The 20726-nt window shown below is 31.9% G+C and overlaps 1 protein-coding gene across 1 annotated transcript; it reads right to left on the bottom strand.

Moving 5' to 3' along the window:
- Window positions 1–1489: 1489 nt before the first annotated feature.
- On the bottom strand, window positions 1490–20349 carry LOC110114482 (CBL-interacting protein kinase 32). Its single transcript, XM_028700908.1, has 14 exons — window positions 20109–20349; window positions 19212–19274; window positions 12157–12228; window positions 11654–11761; window positions 11476–11556; window positions 7257–7310; window positions 7039–7164; window positions 6864–6953; window positions 6118–6240; window positions 5917–6027; window positions 5124–5237; window positions 4981–5037; window positions 4830–4904; window positions 1490–2292 (listed from the first exon to the last, which is right to left on the bottom strand). Exons 1-14 carry the CDS (start codon window positions 20277–20279, stop codon window positions 2233–2235), a joined length of 1305 nt encoding a protein of 434 aa, XP_028556741.1. The 5' UTR covers window positions 20280–20349; the 3' UTR covers window positions 1490–2232.
- Window positions 20350–20726: the final 377 nt, after the last annotated feature.

The raw sequence follows: 20726 nt of genomic DNA, 5'->3' as shown, positions 1-20726 counted from the left end.
TATATGACATATTTCATCAGTCTCTAATTTCTTCCCCTTCAGCCAACTTTAGGAGTCTTAATAACTATTCCTTCACCTGCATTAACATTCTCTGGGCATTCAACCCAAATCCACACACGATCGCAGCAACAATTCATAATTACTCTATCAACGCTCCTTATCAATATTGCATGGACGTCTGGGTTCTCTCTCTCAATCACCTCTTTTGCTGCCCAGCCTTTGTGGCCAACTAGCTCCGGCCAGCTCTGCTTGCTCCCTACATTAACAAACATACTAATTAATCCAATCATACACTGTGTATTTATCCATAATTACAAGAAAAATGAATGATTTTAGCTTGATTTGTTAAAGATAATGATCGAAATGGTCTCCTGACTCTTTACGAATGATCAAAATGATATCCGTTTATTTAAAAATCTCATTTCAGGTTTCGTTTTTATTGCTTTTTAAAATAGCTTTTTAGCAAAAAAATTATAATTTTTATATTATAACGTTGTTTTAAGAAGCAGCAAAAAAACTGTCACAAACGAAGCCTTAGTCTCTTCATTTTTTAAATACTGATCTCAATGATCTCACAACAGGAATAATTTGTTTCCTATTTAAAGAGAAATGATACCCACCAATGTTAGCTCGGTTGGTGGGAGAGCGCGGTTGGGTACCGGTCCGCGTTTGATTCCCCTCAAGTGGCAGCGCCTCTAAAGTGGGGCCCATGAAGTGTGGGCTAAGAGGTGGTGGATATCTCTTTTAGGTCAGCCGATGATTAGTCACTCCGCCAAACACTTCTACGAGAGTGGAGGCTGAATAACCCGTTTCCCAAAAAAAAGAGTAAAATGACTAAATTGATAATTTTATATAGTCGGGAACTATTTTAATGGTTCAGAAAAACTTAGGAGATTTATTATTAGGTGGTAAGGATAGAAATTTATCTTAAACATTGGGCTCTATATAAATATAAGTAATTAAAAAAATAACATATATAAATAAATAAAATTGATTAAAAAACAAATATATATATATATATATTTACCAGTTTGACTTTGACAGCCATCCCCATCGCAGGGAAAACAACCAGACATAGACAGCTACTGTAATTTCTAAACCAATTCAGGAGATCAAATTGGTAACAAATATTAAATTAAATAATATTTTATTTAAAATAATTTTCTTACTATTTTCTACAACAGCTTTCTAATTGATTGGACAACTTTCTTGCTGTTTCATAAATTATTTTTTTAAATTAAAAATTTTTAATTAAAAATTGCTTTATGAAAGCCATCCCAAACGAAGCCTATATCAAAGCTTTGATTTCTTTTCAACTTTTCCAAAAGCAAAAAGATTGTGATGTCTCCACCTCTTTCATCTACTTTATATAAATATTTTTGTCGGACTTATAGCCAATTAAAATCAAAATCATATATACATAATATATTTAAACTTTGAGCCCATGATTTTTTAATTAATGGTAGGATCTTATCAGTAAGACAAATAATGGGCATAATTGTCATGTTACAATATAAAATAACTATACAATCTTGTTGTCCATAATCTTCCATCACAAATGCCATGAATAATAAAGCTTATAAATCAATCATCACTGTTTTTTTCACCTTTCTTCTCTGCATTTTCAAGTTCATGATCATTTGCATCAAAACAACTTAGATTAGAGTTAAAAACGAGTCGGGTCAAACTCGAGCTCATCTCATCGCTCCAAAAAGCAGGTTGAATTCGAACTCGATCTTGGCTCGTCAGTACATTCTCAGTGTCTTGAGAGCTTGCTCAATATGAAGTCCAGGGAGGAGCTGCTTCCAGCTTCAGGAAAGTATTAATACATTCTAGAGGCCTTGTACAGTACATGAATTCTAAAGAGAACTCTCTTTCTATATACAAACATCCCATTCGAACAACTCTGATGAGTACAATATACAAATGTTCTCAGTTTTTCAGCTACAATAGAGAGAGAAGTACAACAAAAAAGAAACTGGAACAAGTTTTTACCTCACATTTACACTGCAAAAGACCTTACTGAACCAAAAAATAAGAAAAAAAATCACCCTAATGAAGAACTATGGGATGCCATTATATAAACCAGTCGAACCAAATAGAAAATATGAACAAAATGAAGGCAAGCATAAGGAAAACAACATAACATATGGTTTCCTAGGAAAAAAATGGGAGCTGGGAGCTCAACTTTGTGCTCCATCTTCTTCACCTACACTGATATCTTACACATCTCTAGTCTTCCTCAGACTTCCACACAACATCTTTGAGAGACGTTGAGAGTTTTTTGTAGAACTGCAGACAGAGAAAGAAACAAAATATAGATCAATGAGTGCAGTGAGTGGTGATTTCATGTGTGTTTTTCTTTCTTTTAGCTATTAGTTAATGTAGCACATGATCTCACACAGTGTTATAAATGAACCAAGCCGAACCAAGTACTATCTTGTTCAAACTAGTTCATTAAGCTTGCGCATGACCTGAATTTTTTAAATATTTATCAAGTTTATTTATTAATTTTTTATTGAGTTTGAGTCCTAATTAAGCTTAAATAATTATATTTTTTATTCTTTTAATTTAAACATATGTACTCATTACTAGTAAATAATTAAATTTATATGCTTTAATAAAATTACTATAATTGGAAAATTAGTATTTACATTATTCAATGAAGTTCAAATATTTATAAGAAAAAATTTATAGTCTATGTATTTAGTTATTTGTTTGATATTTGATCATACATATACCACAAATAATATACTTCAAATAATATGCATATGTTGGAAGTACATAAGATATAAAAAAATTGATATAATAATGTAGAATAATTAATTAATTAAACCATAAATAAATAAACAAGTTTTTGAGCTCTTAACTAATTGATTGATAAGCAATAAATGTTTATGTTCAAGAACATAAATGAATGAGTAGGTCAATGTTCAAACTTGTTCATTCACGCTTTGAGTTTTAAAATTTTACTCAAACTTTGTTTAATTACCAAAATAAAAAGTTTTAAAAATTTACTCAAACTTTGTTTAATTACCAAAATAAAATATATAAATAAGCCTTGTACATATATCAAGTTGCTCATCGAGTGCACTAGTTCTTTTATAGCCCAATCATATGCACTAGTTCCCTCTTTTGAAGTCGACCTTATTTGCAATTCACTCATGATTTTAAGCAAGCTCGCATTGAGAAATAAAAATGAGATCACATTTTAAATTGTCCAAAATTGCTTTCTAAACAACTCTAAAATTGAGAACTAACTTAGATTTAATTACAACAACATCAAGCCTTTATCCCACTACATGGAGTCGATTACATGAATCTTTTTTCTCCATTATGTCCTGTTAAGAGTCAAATTCTCATTTAAATAATTAAATAATAAAGAAATGTCATTTCTGATATGTTCTAAGCAAGTATTTTTAAGTCCACCTCTAACTTTCTCAACATAAGTCAAGTCTAATACATCTACTCTCCTAAACAGGTCATCAGAAGGTCGTTGTTTTATGTGACCAAACCATCTAAGACGACTCTCTAACCTTATCTTCCACCGAAGCATCATCATCTCTTCAATAATTAACTTAATATTAGGCTTCTCTTTTAATGGCTAACATTTTGCACCATGAAGCATTGCAGCTCTCACCACCATCTTGTAGAATTTTTCCTTAAGTTTGAAGGGGCCTTTTATCACACAACAAGCTCGATGCATTACTCCACTTCAACCATCCAATATGAATTCTACTAATAATATCCCCATCTATTTCACCATCACTCTAATAAACAATTGATTCAAGATATCTAAAACATGTACTTTAATGACTTGATCGCCCAAAGTCACACCCCCCACTAGATCTATTAATACCAAAATTACACTCCACATTTTCAGTTTTAGATCTACTCAAACGAAAACCTTTAGACTCTAAGGTTGGCCTCCATAATTCAAGTTTATCTTCAACTCCCTCTCTAATCTTATCAATAAGAAAAATAACATTAGCAAAAGCATACACCATGGTACAACCTCTTGCAAATGTCTAGTGAGAACATCCATGACAAAATCAAAAAGATATGGCTTAAGGCTAATCCTTGATGTAATCCAACAAAAATAGAAAAATAGTTGGTCAAACCACCTTGTATTTGAACACAAGTAATAGCTCTTGCATACATATCCTTAAAGACTTGAATATAAGCATTATTAACCCATTTCTTTTCTAGAACTCTCCATAGCACTTCTCTTAAAACTTTATCATATGATTTCTTTAAATCAATAAATATCATATGTAGATCCTCCTTATTCTCCCTATACTTCTCCATCAAACCTCTCAATAAATATATAGTTCCATGGTAGACCTACCCGGCATGAATCCAAATTGAATTTGAGAAACATTAGTATCACGTCGTAACCTATGCTTCATAACTCTACCCCATAGTTTTAAGGTATGATACATTAACTTAATTCCTCTATAATTCGCATAATCTTGTGTATCACCTTTATTCTTAAAAATTGGAATCAATGCACTCATTCTCCATTCATCTGCATCTTTTTAGTCTTCAAATAATATTAAAAAGTTTAGTAGGCCAAGAATGAGTTAATTAAAATAGCTTATTGGATGTTCATTACATAGCAAACTTCATGCACATTGAATTATAATTTGAGCTACATAGTAATAATGATCCCTTAACATTGCACATTTCAAGTGTGAGCTCTATTTAGAACTTGATAAGGAAGAAAAAATTCGCTGGGTTAGGGAAAACTGCTTTACCACATTTATAGTGGTTAAGGATTAGGTTCACATAAGTACTTATTATCATGGCCAACTAGCACTGAACAATACCTTATGGAACTCCAAAGTGTCCCCTTTGGCTTTCCGAACCTCAACCATATGAAGAGAAGGTGCCACTTGAAACACCTAAGTCAGTAATATCAAGTATAAGCATTATACAGAACCCTCATGTAAAACTTCATATAATTCCAAAATCTCATACTTCAGTAGCGATGTTGAGGTTTCCTTTCCTTCCTGCTTTCAGATTTTCCAGTCTCATCTGAATAAAGGAAAAATGGAAGATAACAATGGATTCATATAAGGATGCCGAAATTTTGATTGGACTTTTCTTCTAGAGTGATTTACCTTATAATTTTTCTTCTGTACATCAAATCCAAGAGGCTTTGCAGCTTCTTCAATCTTAGTAATGATTTCATTGGCTGGAGATTTTGATGTAAATCTTGTTTCTCTTTTGAATTCCTGGAAAAGGGAGTAAGAAGAATTCAATTAATATACAAAAGCACTTAACCAGGCTTGATCGACTAGGACAAACTGCCAATTTATGATTTTAAATTAACTGTAACTTTGAAATGGACTAGGAAGAAATATATGCTAGTCAATATTAAAGTTACAGGGATTCAGCTGAAACGAATGTAGCAATTACCCGAGCTCGCACTCTGTGAGGGAATAAATGTAAGTAGATTAGGAGAGAGTGAGTGGGTTATTGTGGGTCTTAATAGTTCATAGATAATTAGTGCTTATTAGATCATCGGTAAGTATCAATGAATCATTAATTCTCTTTGTATTCTATAAAGACTCCCTTGTTTGTTGGGAGAATTAGAGTATGCAAAATGAATAAAGAAGCTATGGCTTCTCCCTCACTTCCCAATTTGGGCTTCCTCAAATTTCCAGCCTCTATTTTTCTATTCTGTTTTTGGAGTCTAGATTAGCTCGAAATTTCCTAGTTATCCTGCTATATATTTTTTCTAGCTGTTTTTGTTATTAGGTTTTGGTAACATGATCCTACATAAAATTGGATTTACTTCTCTTATTTCTATAGAGAGAAATAAGTTAGCTCCTACAATCATATAAATTCATATAAAAGAAGATAAAAAATATATATGGAACAGAGGCAATGCATGAAAATCAGTAAATAAACCTGTTCTCCATCAAATAAGTTCCCAAGTTTTAGCCCCTTTGACATTGAAATCAGGTCAAAAGCATTCAGAGCAGCAGGTTGTTCCTCCTTTTTCTCTGTTACATGATGTTCCTGACACATCCAAAACAAAAAGTTAAAATTATGATTCAGTTGAAACATAAATTAATTTATAAATGATAATAAATTTTTTCTGTGGCTCACTTCTGAGTCCTTGAAAACCGCATCGATATCATCTAAATTTGTGACACAATTCTCATCAAAAATTGGTGGTTTATAGCCTTTCTTGAACCATGCATCCTCCAATATCTCGGGAACACTAATGCGCTGCGTCAACAAAGAGCAAGTTGAATTAATAAGTAGCAGAGTAACAATAACAGATAACACTGTTCAATCTGTCTTTCAACAAAAACAACATCAAGCCTTTGTCCCACTACGTGAGGTCGGCCAAATGAATCCTTTTTCTCCATTGTGTTCTGTTAAAAGTCAAATTATCATTTAAATCTAATAAGGAAAGATCATTTCTAATATTCTCTAACCAAGTCGTTTTAGATCTGCCTCTACCTTTCTTAACATAAGTCAAATTTAATACCTCTACTTTCCTAACCGGGTCATCGGAAGGCCGCCGTTTTATGTGACCAAACCATCTAAGGCAACTCTCTCTAATCTATTGTGTATCCTATTCATGAAACCTGTGCTGGTGTTTTTTTTTTTTTTTTTTTTTTTTTGTACCAACTCGCCTCATGCAGTCAACTTTTATAACAAAACAGGAAATAAATCTGACTATTTAACCAGGAATGAACGAATTAAAAGGTGCAATCACAATTATATGTGTAGATATGGACTGATAATTCTTTTTTTTTTTCTTTTTTGAAAATTTATGAATAATGTCACACTTTCACTTCTTGTTTCAGCTTTGATGATGAAAGAAACAGAACTAAGCTACTCACTGTGATGGGATTTGGATCCAGTATTCTTGTTATCAATCTAGTGGCATCTGAAGAAAGCCAAGACGGGCATGAAAATTCAGCAAAAGATATCTGCATTGAATTGATAATCATTTTTATCAATAGATGATTTACACCAAAATAGTTTTACAATATTAAGAAAAATGTGAGTGCTCACTTTCTTATACAAAGTCATGACGCTATCATCTTCAAAAGGTAAATAACCAGCAAGCAGAACAAATAGAATAACCCCGCATGACCACAAGTCTGCAGTTGTGCCATCATAACCTTTGTCATTAAGTACCTAGTATGGAAACAAAAAAAAAAAACAAATTCCTTTGATATATTTGGTTTTATAGAACAACAAATATAAAGATAATCCAAAATTATCCTTGCCTCTGGAGCAACATAATTGGGAGTCCCGCAGGTAGTATGAAGCAAACCATCATCCTAGATGAAAAATCATTATGATTTAACATCTAAATCAAATTTCACCGACAAAACTATATCAGAAATTCAAACTACGAGGCATGCAAAGTAGAGAACAAATAAGTAGAGTCCACGTTATAGCAATTTAAAGAGCATGGCAAGCATCTTATCCATGACAAAAGCTATTGCATCTGAAAAATTAGCAAATCATGAACTCCTAGACGATTGTAGTATTATAGAAAGGCCGGTAGTTATTATAGAAAGGATAGTGAAATGAAGAATGAACATACAACATGAAAAATGAATATCTTGACTAAATTATACAAATTTAGTGCAAAATAGAAAGCATTATAGCCCATAATAGTGCGCCAAACTTTCTGAACTATTAGCATGGCAGAACACAACAACAACATCAAACATTTATCCACTATGTGGGGTCAGTTACATGAATCTGATGCATCTTGGAAGTAGAAAAAAAGCAAACAAGAGAATAAAAACATAAGAACACAAGGTAATGGCTGTTTTTTGAATTTCTTCTTCAAAATCAAAGCAATATATAATTAATCTACTCTTCAAGAGATAGATCAGCTCTCCCACAAACCCTAGCCACCATTAAGAGACTCACTAAATAAAACAACAGAAATTCTGCATACCTTGAAATTACCCCATAGTTAGTCCTAAATAGGCTTCCTTAATTCCCTCCCAAATCAGCCTACTTTCCTTACAAGATTCCATCTCTAATTTGAATTTGATTAGGATCTCTTTTCCTAAATAATCTCCCCCCAATTATAATTAAAACCTTTCTAAATCTCTCCATTTATTTCTCCTTCTTACATATTGAATTAAAGCTTACTTGGCCCCATAAGGGGGGCCAAACCCCTTTCTCTGCTCTTGCCCAGCTCCTCTGTTGGGTTCGTTGGGTTCGATTCTCCTAAACTGGGCAAAGGGCTTCCGCTCTCTACGGGCCTCGGCATAACAATACTTGCCCCCCAAAGACACACATTGTCCTCAAGATGGAAGGAAGGGACTTGTCTCCTAATCATCTCGTATGACTCTCATGTAGCATCGTGCTCCAACAAATTATTCCACTTAAGTAGCACCTCTTGTGCCCTTGTCTCTCCTCCGTGAACATCTTCTACTCTTAGGAGTTCCAAAATGACCTCCACGTCTTTTGTCAAAGTCGAGGGCAGTGAAGATGGCATGCGATCTCCTATATCCTTCCTCAACTGTGAGACATGAAAGACTAGGTGCAATGTTGAAGAAGGTGGTAGCCTCAATCGATAAGTCACTGCTCCAATGCTTTCCAAAATCTCATAAAGCTCAAAGTATCGTGAGAATAATTTCTCATTCCTCCTCCTGGCTAGTGTCTTTTGCCTGTACGAGAATGGATGAAGACACCCAACCACGGCACAAACGAGTACCCATTCACCCTAGCCAGCCTACAGAGTCTTTAATGAGTCGCTCAACAATCTCAAAGTCTACTGACTTCCTGCTTGACAACATCCGTATAGGTCATATCAAACATTCTTATGAGAAACATAGACAATATGTTACTGTGAATGTTTGAAAGATTTTCTCCAGCATAATTACACAGTACACTCCATTGTTTGTTACACAATAGCCACGCTTCTAACGTTTCATGGACGCATACCCTGCATCAACCAACGTCCAACGGTCCAACCATTGACATACATGACAAGAGTTTACAATTCAACCTGTATATATGATCTTTATCAATCAATCAAAGAAGCTATCGAAAAGCTTTCGCCCTTATCATTTTCACAGCATTATCACAACGAGAGAGTTCACATATCATACGTGTATGATGACTACCTTGTTAGGCTTAATGCAACTATAAGACCCACTCACGTTCAAGAATGCCCAGAAGATGCCCTTTACATACCATTACTTAATGATCAAGTTATAAACTGGAATGATGCTAATCCATTAAATAATCAACGTTGAAGTTTTAACTACGACATATTCATTGACATAATTGTTATAATGAAGGAGAGGAAGATATGGAAGATGCCCAGGCTTGTAATTGATACACTTCGACGACCAATTTGGTTATTTGATTGGCACATACAAGATAGATGTTGCTCTTGGTTCCCACCAGAAGACAACTACAATATGGATGATGTCACAATGGCATACATCCTTGGAGTAACTTGTACTCCAAAGCTTAGTCCTCAAGATGTTGATGATTGGCAAGAGTTCCCTGATAGAATAGTACTTGTTAATTCAACCCCTTGGACTACGAGAGAGTTGTACCTCGCCATTCTTCGGTGCATACGAAACCTCTGAGTAGTGTCATATCTAAAATTTAATTTACCTTCTAAAAATTTGTCATGGAACTTAAATTTGTTAAAACACTTCGCGCCTCTTGAATAGTTTGCATTGGATCTCATATATTGTTGTATTTTTTCTTGTGGTCTCCCCTGTAACCTTCGAATTCTTATAAATAAAGGGTGATGAGGCACATTTTAGATTTTTTGGCACATCTTTGAAGCCCTATTGAGCTAGTAAAATATTTTACTTTAAAAAAATCTTCTCTTTTTCATTCTCATCATAAGCTCGCAAGTTGAAGCATCTTGAATTTACTTACTAGTAGGGTTAAATATCTTTCACGGATAATTTTAAATCCAACAATACTTTTTTTGGTTAGTTGATTTTGATGTATTTAGTATTTCTTAGTTAATAAATTTTTTTAGTTTACAATTATCTTCAGTTGTAGTTAATTGTAAGCTTTACATTGATATATACTATTAGTGGGGAAACATTGTTAGAAATAGATATTAATTATTGAAATAAATTTACAACTTAATAAGATTTACTTTTAGGTTAATTTCCAAAACAAATCTCATTTATAATCTTTGCTTATTAATAGTTTATGTTTGGAAGAATGTCAATATGAATATACTTTAAACAATTTTATCATCCAATTCTTCAAGCACCAAGTTATATAAACACGCATACAAATATATATAACTTTTTTTTTTTACAAATATATATAACTTAAATGTACAACAACAACAATATCAAGCCTTTATCCCCACTAGATGGGGTTGGCTTCATAAATCATTTTTCTCCATCGTGTCCTATTAAGAGTCAAATTCTTATTTAAATCTAATAAAAAAGATCATTTATAATACTTTCTAACCAAGTCTTTTTAAGACTACCTTTATCTTTCTTAACATATGTTGAATCTAACACATCTACTCTCCTAACCGGGTCATCAGAAGGTCAACGTTCTATATGACCAAACCATCTAAGGTGACTCTCTCTAATCATATTAATCACTGGAGGTATTCCAACCTTTCACGTATATGATCGTTTTTCATCTGTCTCTAAGTGTAAAATAACTCATCCACCTGAGCATTTGTATCTCTACAACACTTAGCTTAATTTTACGCTTCTGTTTAAATGATCAACATTTTGAGTCATAAAGCATTGCAGGTCTCACCACCATCTTATAAAATTTTCCCTTAAGTGTGAGGGCTACTTTCTATCACACAACAAACCCGCTGCATTCCTCCACTTCAACCATCCAATTTGAATTTCTACTAATACTATCCCCGTCTATTCCACCATCACTTTGCAATATAAAAAAATTGTAAAAGATATATAATTTGAAATTATAAATGAATATTAAAATATATTTTCTACATAAAATGACTATATAAATATTTTGAGAATGCAATTAAATTATGTTTCATTTGTCAAAAATTTCAATATATAATAATTTGATTCTATTGGTTACTTAAAAGAAAATTTTTAATTTATATATATATATAGATATTTGAGAATGTAATGGAATTATGTTTCATTTATCAAAAATTTCAAGATATAATAGTTTGGATATGATGGCTACTTAAAGAAATTTCTAATTCAAAAAAATTACATAAGTAATAATAATTTAATAACGATACATTATAAATAAAATGCAAATTATCTACCTTTATTTCAATAAAAGTAAGCTAAAAACACATAAATTTTAAAAATATATATAAAACATTTTAATTTAAAAACATTATTATTATTATTACTATTATTATTATTATTATTATTTTACTTGATCTTTACCTTTGTGGAAGCCATCATTCCTGCTTTTTGCCAAGGGAAAGGTGCCATTTAGACTTTAGTACCAAATGCTAGGTTATGATGTTTGAACAGATTAACTTACCCTTACTTGCAGAGACAGTGCGCTTAATCCAAAGTCTGAGACTTTGAGGTTACCATATTCATCAAGTAGTAAATTTTCTGGCTGGAAAAAAAAAAACAGTAGCTAATAAGATCTAATTTTAGATAACTTTTACAGAATGCAATAGTATGAACTTTTTTAGCATTCAATAAAAACATACCTTCAAGTCACGGTGATACACACCTCTGCTATGGCAGTAATCAACGGCATTAATTAATTGCTGAAAATACTTTCTAGCTTCATCCTCCCTCAACCGACCGTGGTTAACCTTCATAAGTAAAAGTTGTTATTTCAGGAAAAAAAAAAAGAAAAAAAAAGAGATGTCACTTATGCCTATGTTATGATTGCCTAATTGCTCTAGTAGTTAGAGATTTTTCCATTCTTCAGGAGCGCACAGATTTAGGGTCATGAGCTTACGGACTTAGGTTTTGTTTGGGACAGATTCCTTATTCTTAAAGCAGTTTTTTAGTACAATAATTTTAAATTTTACTAAAAAATTGCTTTAAGAAGCAATGAGAAAGCTGTCCCAAATGAAGCCATAACCACAACTTATGACTATGGTATATAACTTATAACAAACAAGTCACCACTTACTGAAATAAACTTCAGGCTAGCTAAGAGAGAATGAAAAAATGAAAGCAAAAGTAGAATTAGGAGACTTACAATTTTGTCAAATAGCTCTCCCCCCTTGACAAATTCAAGAACCAGGAAAATCTTTGTTTTGCTTCCCATAACCTGAAAAGACAAAAAAAATGGAGGATTTGCAATAACAAATTCTCCCAGTACATTCGCTAATCATATATTTTTGATAAAATGTGTGAATGATTTGCTTCCCATAACCTCAAAAGACAGAAAAATGGAAGATTTGCAAGAATAAATTCTCCTGATAACTCTTAGTGGGATAAAGGCTTGATGATGATGTTGTTGTTGTTGTTGTTGTAACACTTGCTATCATATATTTTTGATAGAGAGAAAAAACATCCAGAAAAAAAAAAAGGCTAGCTGTATGAGTATGACTTATGCATAGAGAAGAAAATTATTAAACTAAATAGTTCAAAGATAAGCAATTCAAACAAGAAAATTTTTAATATGAGAGTTAAAATCGTTGGATAACTGGACTTGTGTGAAATTAATAGGTCAAAGTAGAGAACTGTTCGAAGCAAGATTTGTAATATGCATTTTCAAACTTGAGCACCAACATAAGAAGAAACTGTACTAGTTATTGTCAAATGTTGACAAGGCGAGAGAAGCAATAACGCTAAAGACTATTTTAAACATTTTAATTTATTAAAAAAATTTAAAATGTAAAAACACAAGAAAATGTAGCGGCATGGAAGTGCCATTGATGTCAGACAACATAAGATATCTAACCAGTAAGCATCAAAGCCACCGAATATGAAAACATTTTGGCAAACTTTTCCATTACCAGGCAACTTTTAAAGGCCCTTCTGATGTTGGTCTTCCTCAAAGCCTTGACTGAAAGAGTTTTGCTCATTCGGAAGATTACCGTGTACAAAAGAGCCATACATATCTTCCTCAATTCCACATAAATTAACAGATTTTTTATTCTTTAATGCGTTTTACATTTACAAATATTTATACTATTATCGTTAAGTTAATACAGTGCAAAGATAGGTGAAATTTTAAAAAGGATCACGGTTGAGCCATAAATGAGAAGAAGTAACGTGACGAAATTTTAATTTAAAAAGGATTAACAACGCAAAGTAAGAGTGCGTTTTTCACAAAACACAAGGAAGAATCACGTGTAGTAAAGAAAACACAATTTTGTTATACGTTTTCCCTTAAAACGCGAATCTCTAAGGTTTGCTGTTTTGTGTGAAGAATTTTTTTTTTTTAGTTTTCTCTTCAAACGTAAAAATGATTATTTTTTTAATGCTTTACGGGAGAGGAGAGAAACGGGGCAGAGAAATTGTGAGAGAGAGAGAGAGAAACTTTTTATATTTACATTTTATAACTATTTATTTTTTAATGTTAAATATGATTAATTAAGTAATGTTAAATTATATTTATATAAAAATAATCTTAAAAATTATATATTATATTTAAAATAAAAATTAATTAATTATGTAAATTAAAATTTTTTATTTCTTTTAGTTTTTTTTAATATTTTATTTTTTGTAAAGATTATATTTGTTGAATTTAAATTTACTTTCTTTTTAAAGATTCGATTTTTTCAATATTATTCTATCATTTATCTGAGGAATTTTTATTTTTTTTTAATATTTTTTTCCAATAGAGGTGTGGAAATAAAGATTTACTATAGGTTGACTATAGTGGCCTTAGCACAATAAATGAAAATAAAGATTTATACTTTTATCGGCGTATTAGTAAAACTGAAGTTAGAAAGGCTTTAAAGAAAATGAAGGGTGGAAAGCTATTGGACCTTATGATATTCCAATAGAGGTGTGGAAATGCTTCTTGAATTATGGAGGTCAACCTTAGAGTCTAAAGGTTTTCGCTTGAGTAGATCTAAAACGGAATATATGGAGTGTAATTTTAGTAGTAATAGACCTAGTGAGGGGATTGTGACTTTGGGCGATCAAGTCATTAATAAGAGTACACGTTTTAGATATCATGGATCTATTGTTCAGAGTGATGGTGAAATAGATGGGGATATTATCAGCAGAATTCAAGTTGGATGGTTGAAGTGGAGGAATGCATCGGGCTTGTTATGTGATAGAAATGTACCCCTCAAACTTAAGGGAAAATTCTATAAGATGGTAGTGAGGCCTGCAATGCTTTATGGTGCCGAATGTTGGCCATTAAAAGAGAAGCATAATTCTAAGTTAAGTGTGGCAGAGATGAGAATGCTCAGGTGGATGAGTGGCTTTACCCTTAGAGATAGGATACGAAATGAGCATATACGTGAAAAGGTTGGAGTAGCTCCAGTAGAAGATAAGATTAGGAGAGTCGCCTTAGATGGTTTGGTCACATAAAACGGCGGCCTTGCGATGACCCGGTTAGGAGAGTAGAGGTATTAGATTTGACTTATGTTAAGAAAGGTAGGGGTAGACCTAAAAAGACTTTGTTAGAAAATATTAGAAATAACCTTTATTTATTAGATTTAAACGAGAATTTGACTTTTAATAGGACACAATGGAGAAAAAGGATTCATATAGCCGACCCCACGTAGTGGGATAAAGGCTTGATGTTGTTGTTGTTGTTCTAAATATTTTTTCCTTGGATTTTAAAAAGTAAAAAAAGAATAAATATAAGAAAAATTATCTTGATTTTTTAAAGTAACGAGCATTTTGATAATTATTAAGGAATTAATAGAGAATAATTATACATTTAATTAAAGTAATATTTAAAAAAATAATTTAATAAAACATCAACACAAAGACGAATTTTCGGGAGCTAAAAACTTAACAAAAATTCAACATAAAAATAAGCCCTTTAAAAATATTCTTGATCACCATGCGCAGGCGAGCTTAGAGTTGAGTTTGAGTTGGACAGCATTTGAAGTTGTACTCAAAATCGTGTTAAATGTATTGTCAGTATGTTACATTCAGAAACTCCTTCCTCTTATGACCTGTCACAACATTCAGCATGTTATATGAATCAAACAGAAATGCATTCTCTGCACGATGCTATTTATGGTAAAATATATAGTAGTCTATATCATCCAACACCTTTCAATAATCACCTCAATATAACATTCTTTATTGCATCCAATTTCACAAATTCTAGCCTTAAAAATATTCATAAAAGTCAAATGGCCATCATGTTCCATGAACCTCTAGTGTAAAAATCTCCAACCCACATTACTAAATTATGCTCAATCCATGTAAAGCTAATTTTAATACATTCATCATGCGTATGCCATAATATGTTATCTTCATTCTCTAACAAGGAATGCATACAACACCGAAAATTTTGCTCGATTTGACATTCTTCTCTAAGCTATCTTTAGTGTAATGCGCCAAACATTCCTTCAATCGAGTGCTACCCTCCACAATCAACTTTTTCGTAGGAATTTTTCGAATGTTATTCATAACCGACGAAGAAATAAGAAGTTGAAGAATATTTCTAAACAAACTTGAGCCTCTAGGATACTTATATCAGTCATCGAAATAACCAATACATATTCAATTTATATAGCAATGTCATTGAATCTCATTAATGTTATGTGAAAAAAAAATCATCATGCTGATTACTTCTATAATAATGACACAACAATACAAGCCTGCAAAACTGATTTGATAATACATATTATTTAGACAATACAACTTTACAGCTCATATGTTAAATTAAATTGGTTTATAAAATTTAATTAAAGGTGAGCTGTAAATATTTGGACAATACAACTTTATAGCTCACATATTATTTGGTACTATATTTAACATCCTATTGTGAATATGTGAACTGTAAAGTTGTAGTCAATAGGTGAGTTGTAAAGTTATGTTGTCAATATGTGAGTTTGCAACAACCTATCATATTAGATGACCTGTAAATATGTAAGGTCCAATCAAGCAATATTATAATTTCAAGCTGTATATGAAAGTGTGATATGACTAACCTCTGTTATTTTAAGGGGTGTATGTATATATGAAATTAAGTTGTGAAGATTTTAATTTATGCCTTCAAAATATTTGGCCATGTATGGAAAGGCTTCGCAGCATCCCCAATAAAGAAAGGCTCGATAATACAAGTAGAAGAATGCATGAATGTATAACATGGACTTGTGATATTCCATTGGAGAAAAATGCAAATGCGAATGAGACTTTTAGGTGTTATATCCATAAATGGTCAGAAGATGAGGACTGTGCACTTTGGAATGTGCATGCTGAGGTAATGAGGATAAAACTATATAAGATAAGAGATTTTATGATTGTCACCGATTGGAAATATGTTCAAATGAAGTTTTTGGAACATTTTGTTCATCTCGTTAGTCTGTATTTCTTGCAGATATGAAATCATGAGATACGATGTAGCAAAGAATGTGGCCATTCTCCATATGTTGAGTGCAGTAACCTTGATCTTGAGCATGTTATTTTATATCATCATTGGTATTCTGCCTTAGACGATTTCATTTTGGAGTTCTATAACAATCGGATGGAGAAGGTTATACCGGAAGTGAAGCTAAGAAAGTTTCTAAATGGCAAGGACTAACAACACCTTTAATCTGAGTTTGAGTATATGTTTCACTATTGTGCAACACAAATCCAACTCCAAACACGTTTGTATTTGTTGCTTAAAAAATAGGAACTCTATGTAGTATTAGTATGTATGTTTACTTCTATTGAGTGCTCTTCAGCATGTTTATTAAAGTTAATGTTTTTTGTACTTTTTAAAATAGTAAAGATTGATCATATAATAGTTTGTAGATAACAAAAGTTAATTATATAGTACTTTCATATACAGCTTGAAATTACAATGTTATTTGATTGAACCTTACATCTTTACAGGTCATTTAATATAATAGGTTATTGCAAGCTCGCCTATTGATAATACAACTTTACAGCTCATCTATTGACAACACAACTTTACAGTCACATATTCACGATAATATGTTAAATATAGTACCAAATAATATGTAAGTTTTAAAGTTATATTGTTCAAATCTTTATAGCTCACTTATAATTAAATTTAATATTAAATTTTATCAATTAATTTAATTTAATATATGAACTATAAAATTGTATTGACTAAATAATATATATTGTCAAATCAATTTTGCAGACATATATTGTAATGTCATTGTGGCAGTAGTAATCAGTATGATAATTTTTTTTACTCGTGATATCGAATGATATTATTATATAAATTGAATATGTAATAAATTATTTGGATGAGTTTGATTAATATCTTAGAGGCTCAAGTTTGTTTTGAAATTTTTAACTTTTTAATTTTTATTTATTCGTCGGACATGGATAAGATTAAAAAAATCCCTACAAAAAAATTGATTGTGGAGAGCAGCATCGATCAAAGAAATATTTAGCACATTCCATTGACGATAGCCTAAACAAAGAAGGCCAAATCGAACGAAATTTTTTGGAGTTGTATGCATTTTTTATTAGAGAATGAAGATGGCATATTGTGGCATACACATGATCAAGGTATTAAAATTAGCTTTACAGGAATAGAGCATATTTGATGGTTGAAATTTTTTACACAAGAAGTTCATGGAATATAGTGACAATTTGACTCCTATGAATATTCTTAAAGCCAGAATTCATAAAATTGGACGTAATAAAGAAGATTCTGTTGAGGTGATTGTTAAAAGGCCAACGATTGATGTTGACCATTATATTCTTTATCATAAATGGCATCGTGCAAATGATGCATTTTTGTATAAATCATATAACACGTTGAATATTGTGACAGGACATAAGCGGAAGGAGTTTCTAAATGCAACGGATTGGCAATACATCCAGCACGAGTTTGAGTACAACTTCAAATGCTATCCAACTCAAATCTAACTTCAAGCTCGCCTACGCATGGTTATCCGGAATGTTTAAAGGGCTTATTTTTGTGTTGAACTTTTGTTAAGTGTTTTAACTCCCTAAAATCTATCTTTGTGTTGATGTTTTATTAATATAATTATTTTTAAGTTTTTCTTCATTAAATGTGTAATTATTCTCTATTAATTACTTAATAATTATAAAAATGTTTGTCACTTTCTAAAATCAATATCTTTTTTCTTTTTTTGTACTTTTTAAAATTCATGGAAAAATTTAGGCAAAAAAGAAAATTTAAATTAGATAAATGATAAAATAATATTTAAAAAATCAAATATTTAAAAAGAAAGTAAATTAAAATTCAACAAATATAATCTTTGCAAAAAAATAAAAAAATAATAAAACAAAAAAAATTTAATTTACATAATTAATTAATTTTTATTTTTAAATATAATATATAATTCTTATTAGTTTTTTATAAATATAATTTAATATTAATTAATTAACCATATTTAATATTAAAATTAAATATAAAAAGTTTATCTCTCACCATTTCTTTCCCCGTCTCTATCCCTTGTTTCTCTCTCCCCTATTTCTCTATCTTTCGTAAAACATTAGAAGAATAAAAAATAACTATTTACGTTTGAAGGGAAAGCACACAAAAAAAATGGGTTCTCCACAAAACGCAACCTGATTTGCATTTTAAGGAAAAACGCATAACAAAATTGTGTTTTATTCATTACACGAGATTTTATCTTACGTTTTGCGAAAAATACACTCTTGCTTTGGGTTTTTTATCATTTTTAAATTAAAATCTTGTCTCGTTCCTTCTCATTTACGGCTCAAATGTGATCATTTTAAAATTTTCGCCACAAAGATACTAGTATTAATTTATGGAACGTAACCCAACAATTTAAGAAGTTGCTTAAATCAAAACTTTAAATCTCAATTATGAATCAGCCATACATTGACTTCAATTTGTCCCACTATGTGAAATGAAGGTTTGTTGTTGTTGATACATTGAGCTCAATCATCCTCTTAAACATACCAATACAATTTACAGTCTCGAAGAACAATACCCAGAGGCTCCAAGCCTCTCATATTCTAAATGGGATAACTGTTATGTTATGAAATTAAAAAAAAAAAAAAAAAATTAGCGGTCTTGAAAAACTGTTCAGGGTTATTACAAAGTACCATATCAACACAATATTCATATTGTTGGATAATGTGATATATGGTAATCACTGAAAAGTGACCTTTGCCATAAAAAATAACGAAAAAAAAATGAAAGGGTACCTCATAAAGACGAACAACATTAGGATGCTTTATTAACTTCATAGTTGCAATTTCCCGTTTGATCTGCAGAGTTAACAAGCACAACATGAGCAAAAACAGAAAAAACATTTCACTGATGAGTATTAAGCCTAAATATATACTTGCAAAAGAATTGAATATGCATGTATCAGAGTAATTGACTAAATAGAAATTAATCTTTACTCCCTATGTTGTAACTCTGAACATGAAGGGTTATGAACTACTGCAATCAATTACCCTGACAGAAAGAATCAACATGAACAAGTTCACAAGAGACATGTTCAACAGACATTAGGGGTGTCAATTTCGGGTCACGGGTCTGGTTCGAATCGAACCCAAAACTGATCCGGCACTATTTGGGTCAACCTGAACCCGACTTGTTTTTGCAAACGGGTCGGTTTTTCGGACCTGAACCCGACCTGCTTCAGGTCTGGGTAAACCTGACACAACACGAATGACCTGGCTCCAACAAAAAAATGCTAGTTTTCGGATTCAAAAACGGGTCAATCTCGGGTTGACAGGTCAAAAACGAGTCAATTTTGGGTCAAATGTTCAACTCAAACCCAACCCGATTTTTGAAACGGGTCAAATTGTTGAACCCGAACCTGACCCATTTCGGGTTCGGGTTAACCTAACCCGAAATTTTTGGGTCATGTTTGAGTCGGGTTTTCGGGTTGTGCCAAATATTGACACCCCTAAAAAACATTGCTATAGCCAAATATAGAAATCCTCTCTTCTCAAGAAATTTTTCCTAAATTTTAAAAAATACAAAAGTTTTGCAGATTTGGGCATATGAATGCTTCTGTAATAAGTTCCAATCCCCCAATCCGCAAACTACACAAGCTGAAAGATTAACGGTTATAAGTGTTTGAAGAAAACCTGTTCAACCATTTTATTCTTAAGAACCTTCTCCTTATCAAGAATCTTGATAGCAACAGCCTCCCCTGTCTGAGAGTTTCTTGCAAACCTGACCTTTGCAAAAGTTCCTTCCCCAATGGTCCGGCCAAGCTCATATTTGCCCACTCGGCGTTTCACCTTGGCAGTGCTCATCTCTATCAAGTTTCTTCTCCACTGTTCTCCAAAAATCTCAATAATCCCGTGCTTTTCTGATCTCAGAACCCTGATTTCAGATAGAACTCATGATCAGGTCATGAATAGAAAAGCAACTCAACGGTTCAATAAAGACTAAACATGCAATATCCTGTAGATCAAATTTTATGTTTTCAAGCAAGTATCAATATCATTATATAAAGTTGCAATGCAATTTCCACATATCTAAATTACTAAAGAAACATTGTTTTTCACAGGAAAAAGCAAAAGAAGGTGATGCTTTCAAACAGAAAGTAACTGAACTTTTCACAGCTGAAGGAACAATAAATGATGCCAAATTGACAGAAGGAATTCCACAACTGAAACAATTTTATTTTCAGACATGAACTACAGCAATGAAGGATCAAAGAAAAAAATCATACCAGGAACTTAGGATAATGATGATGA

Source organism: Dendrobium catenatum, unplaced genomic scaffold (genome assembly GCF_001605985.2).
Source record: "Dendrobium catenatum unplaced genomic scaffold, ASM160598v2 fragScaff_scaffold_1608, whole genome shotgun sequence".
In the NCBI taxonomy this organism is placed as follows: domain Eukaryota; kingdom Viridiplantae; phylum Streptophyta; class Magnoliopsida; order Asparagales; family Orchidaceae; genus Dendrobium; species Dendrobium catenatum.
This window is presented reverse-complemented; position numbering and strand designations above follow the sequence as displayed.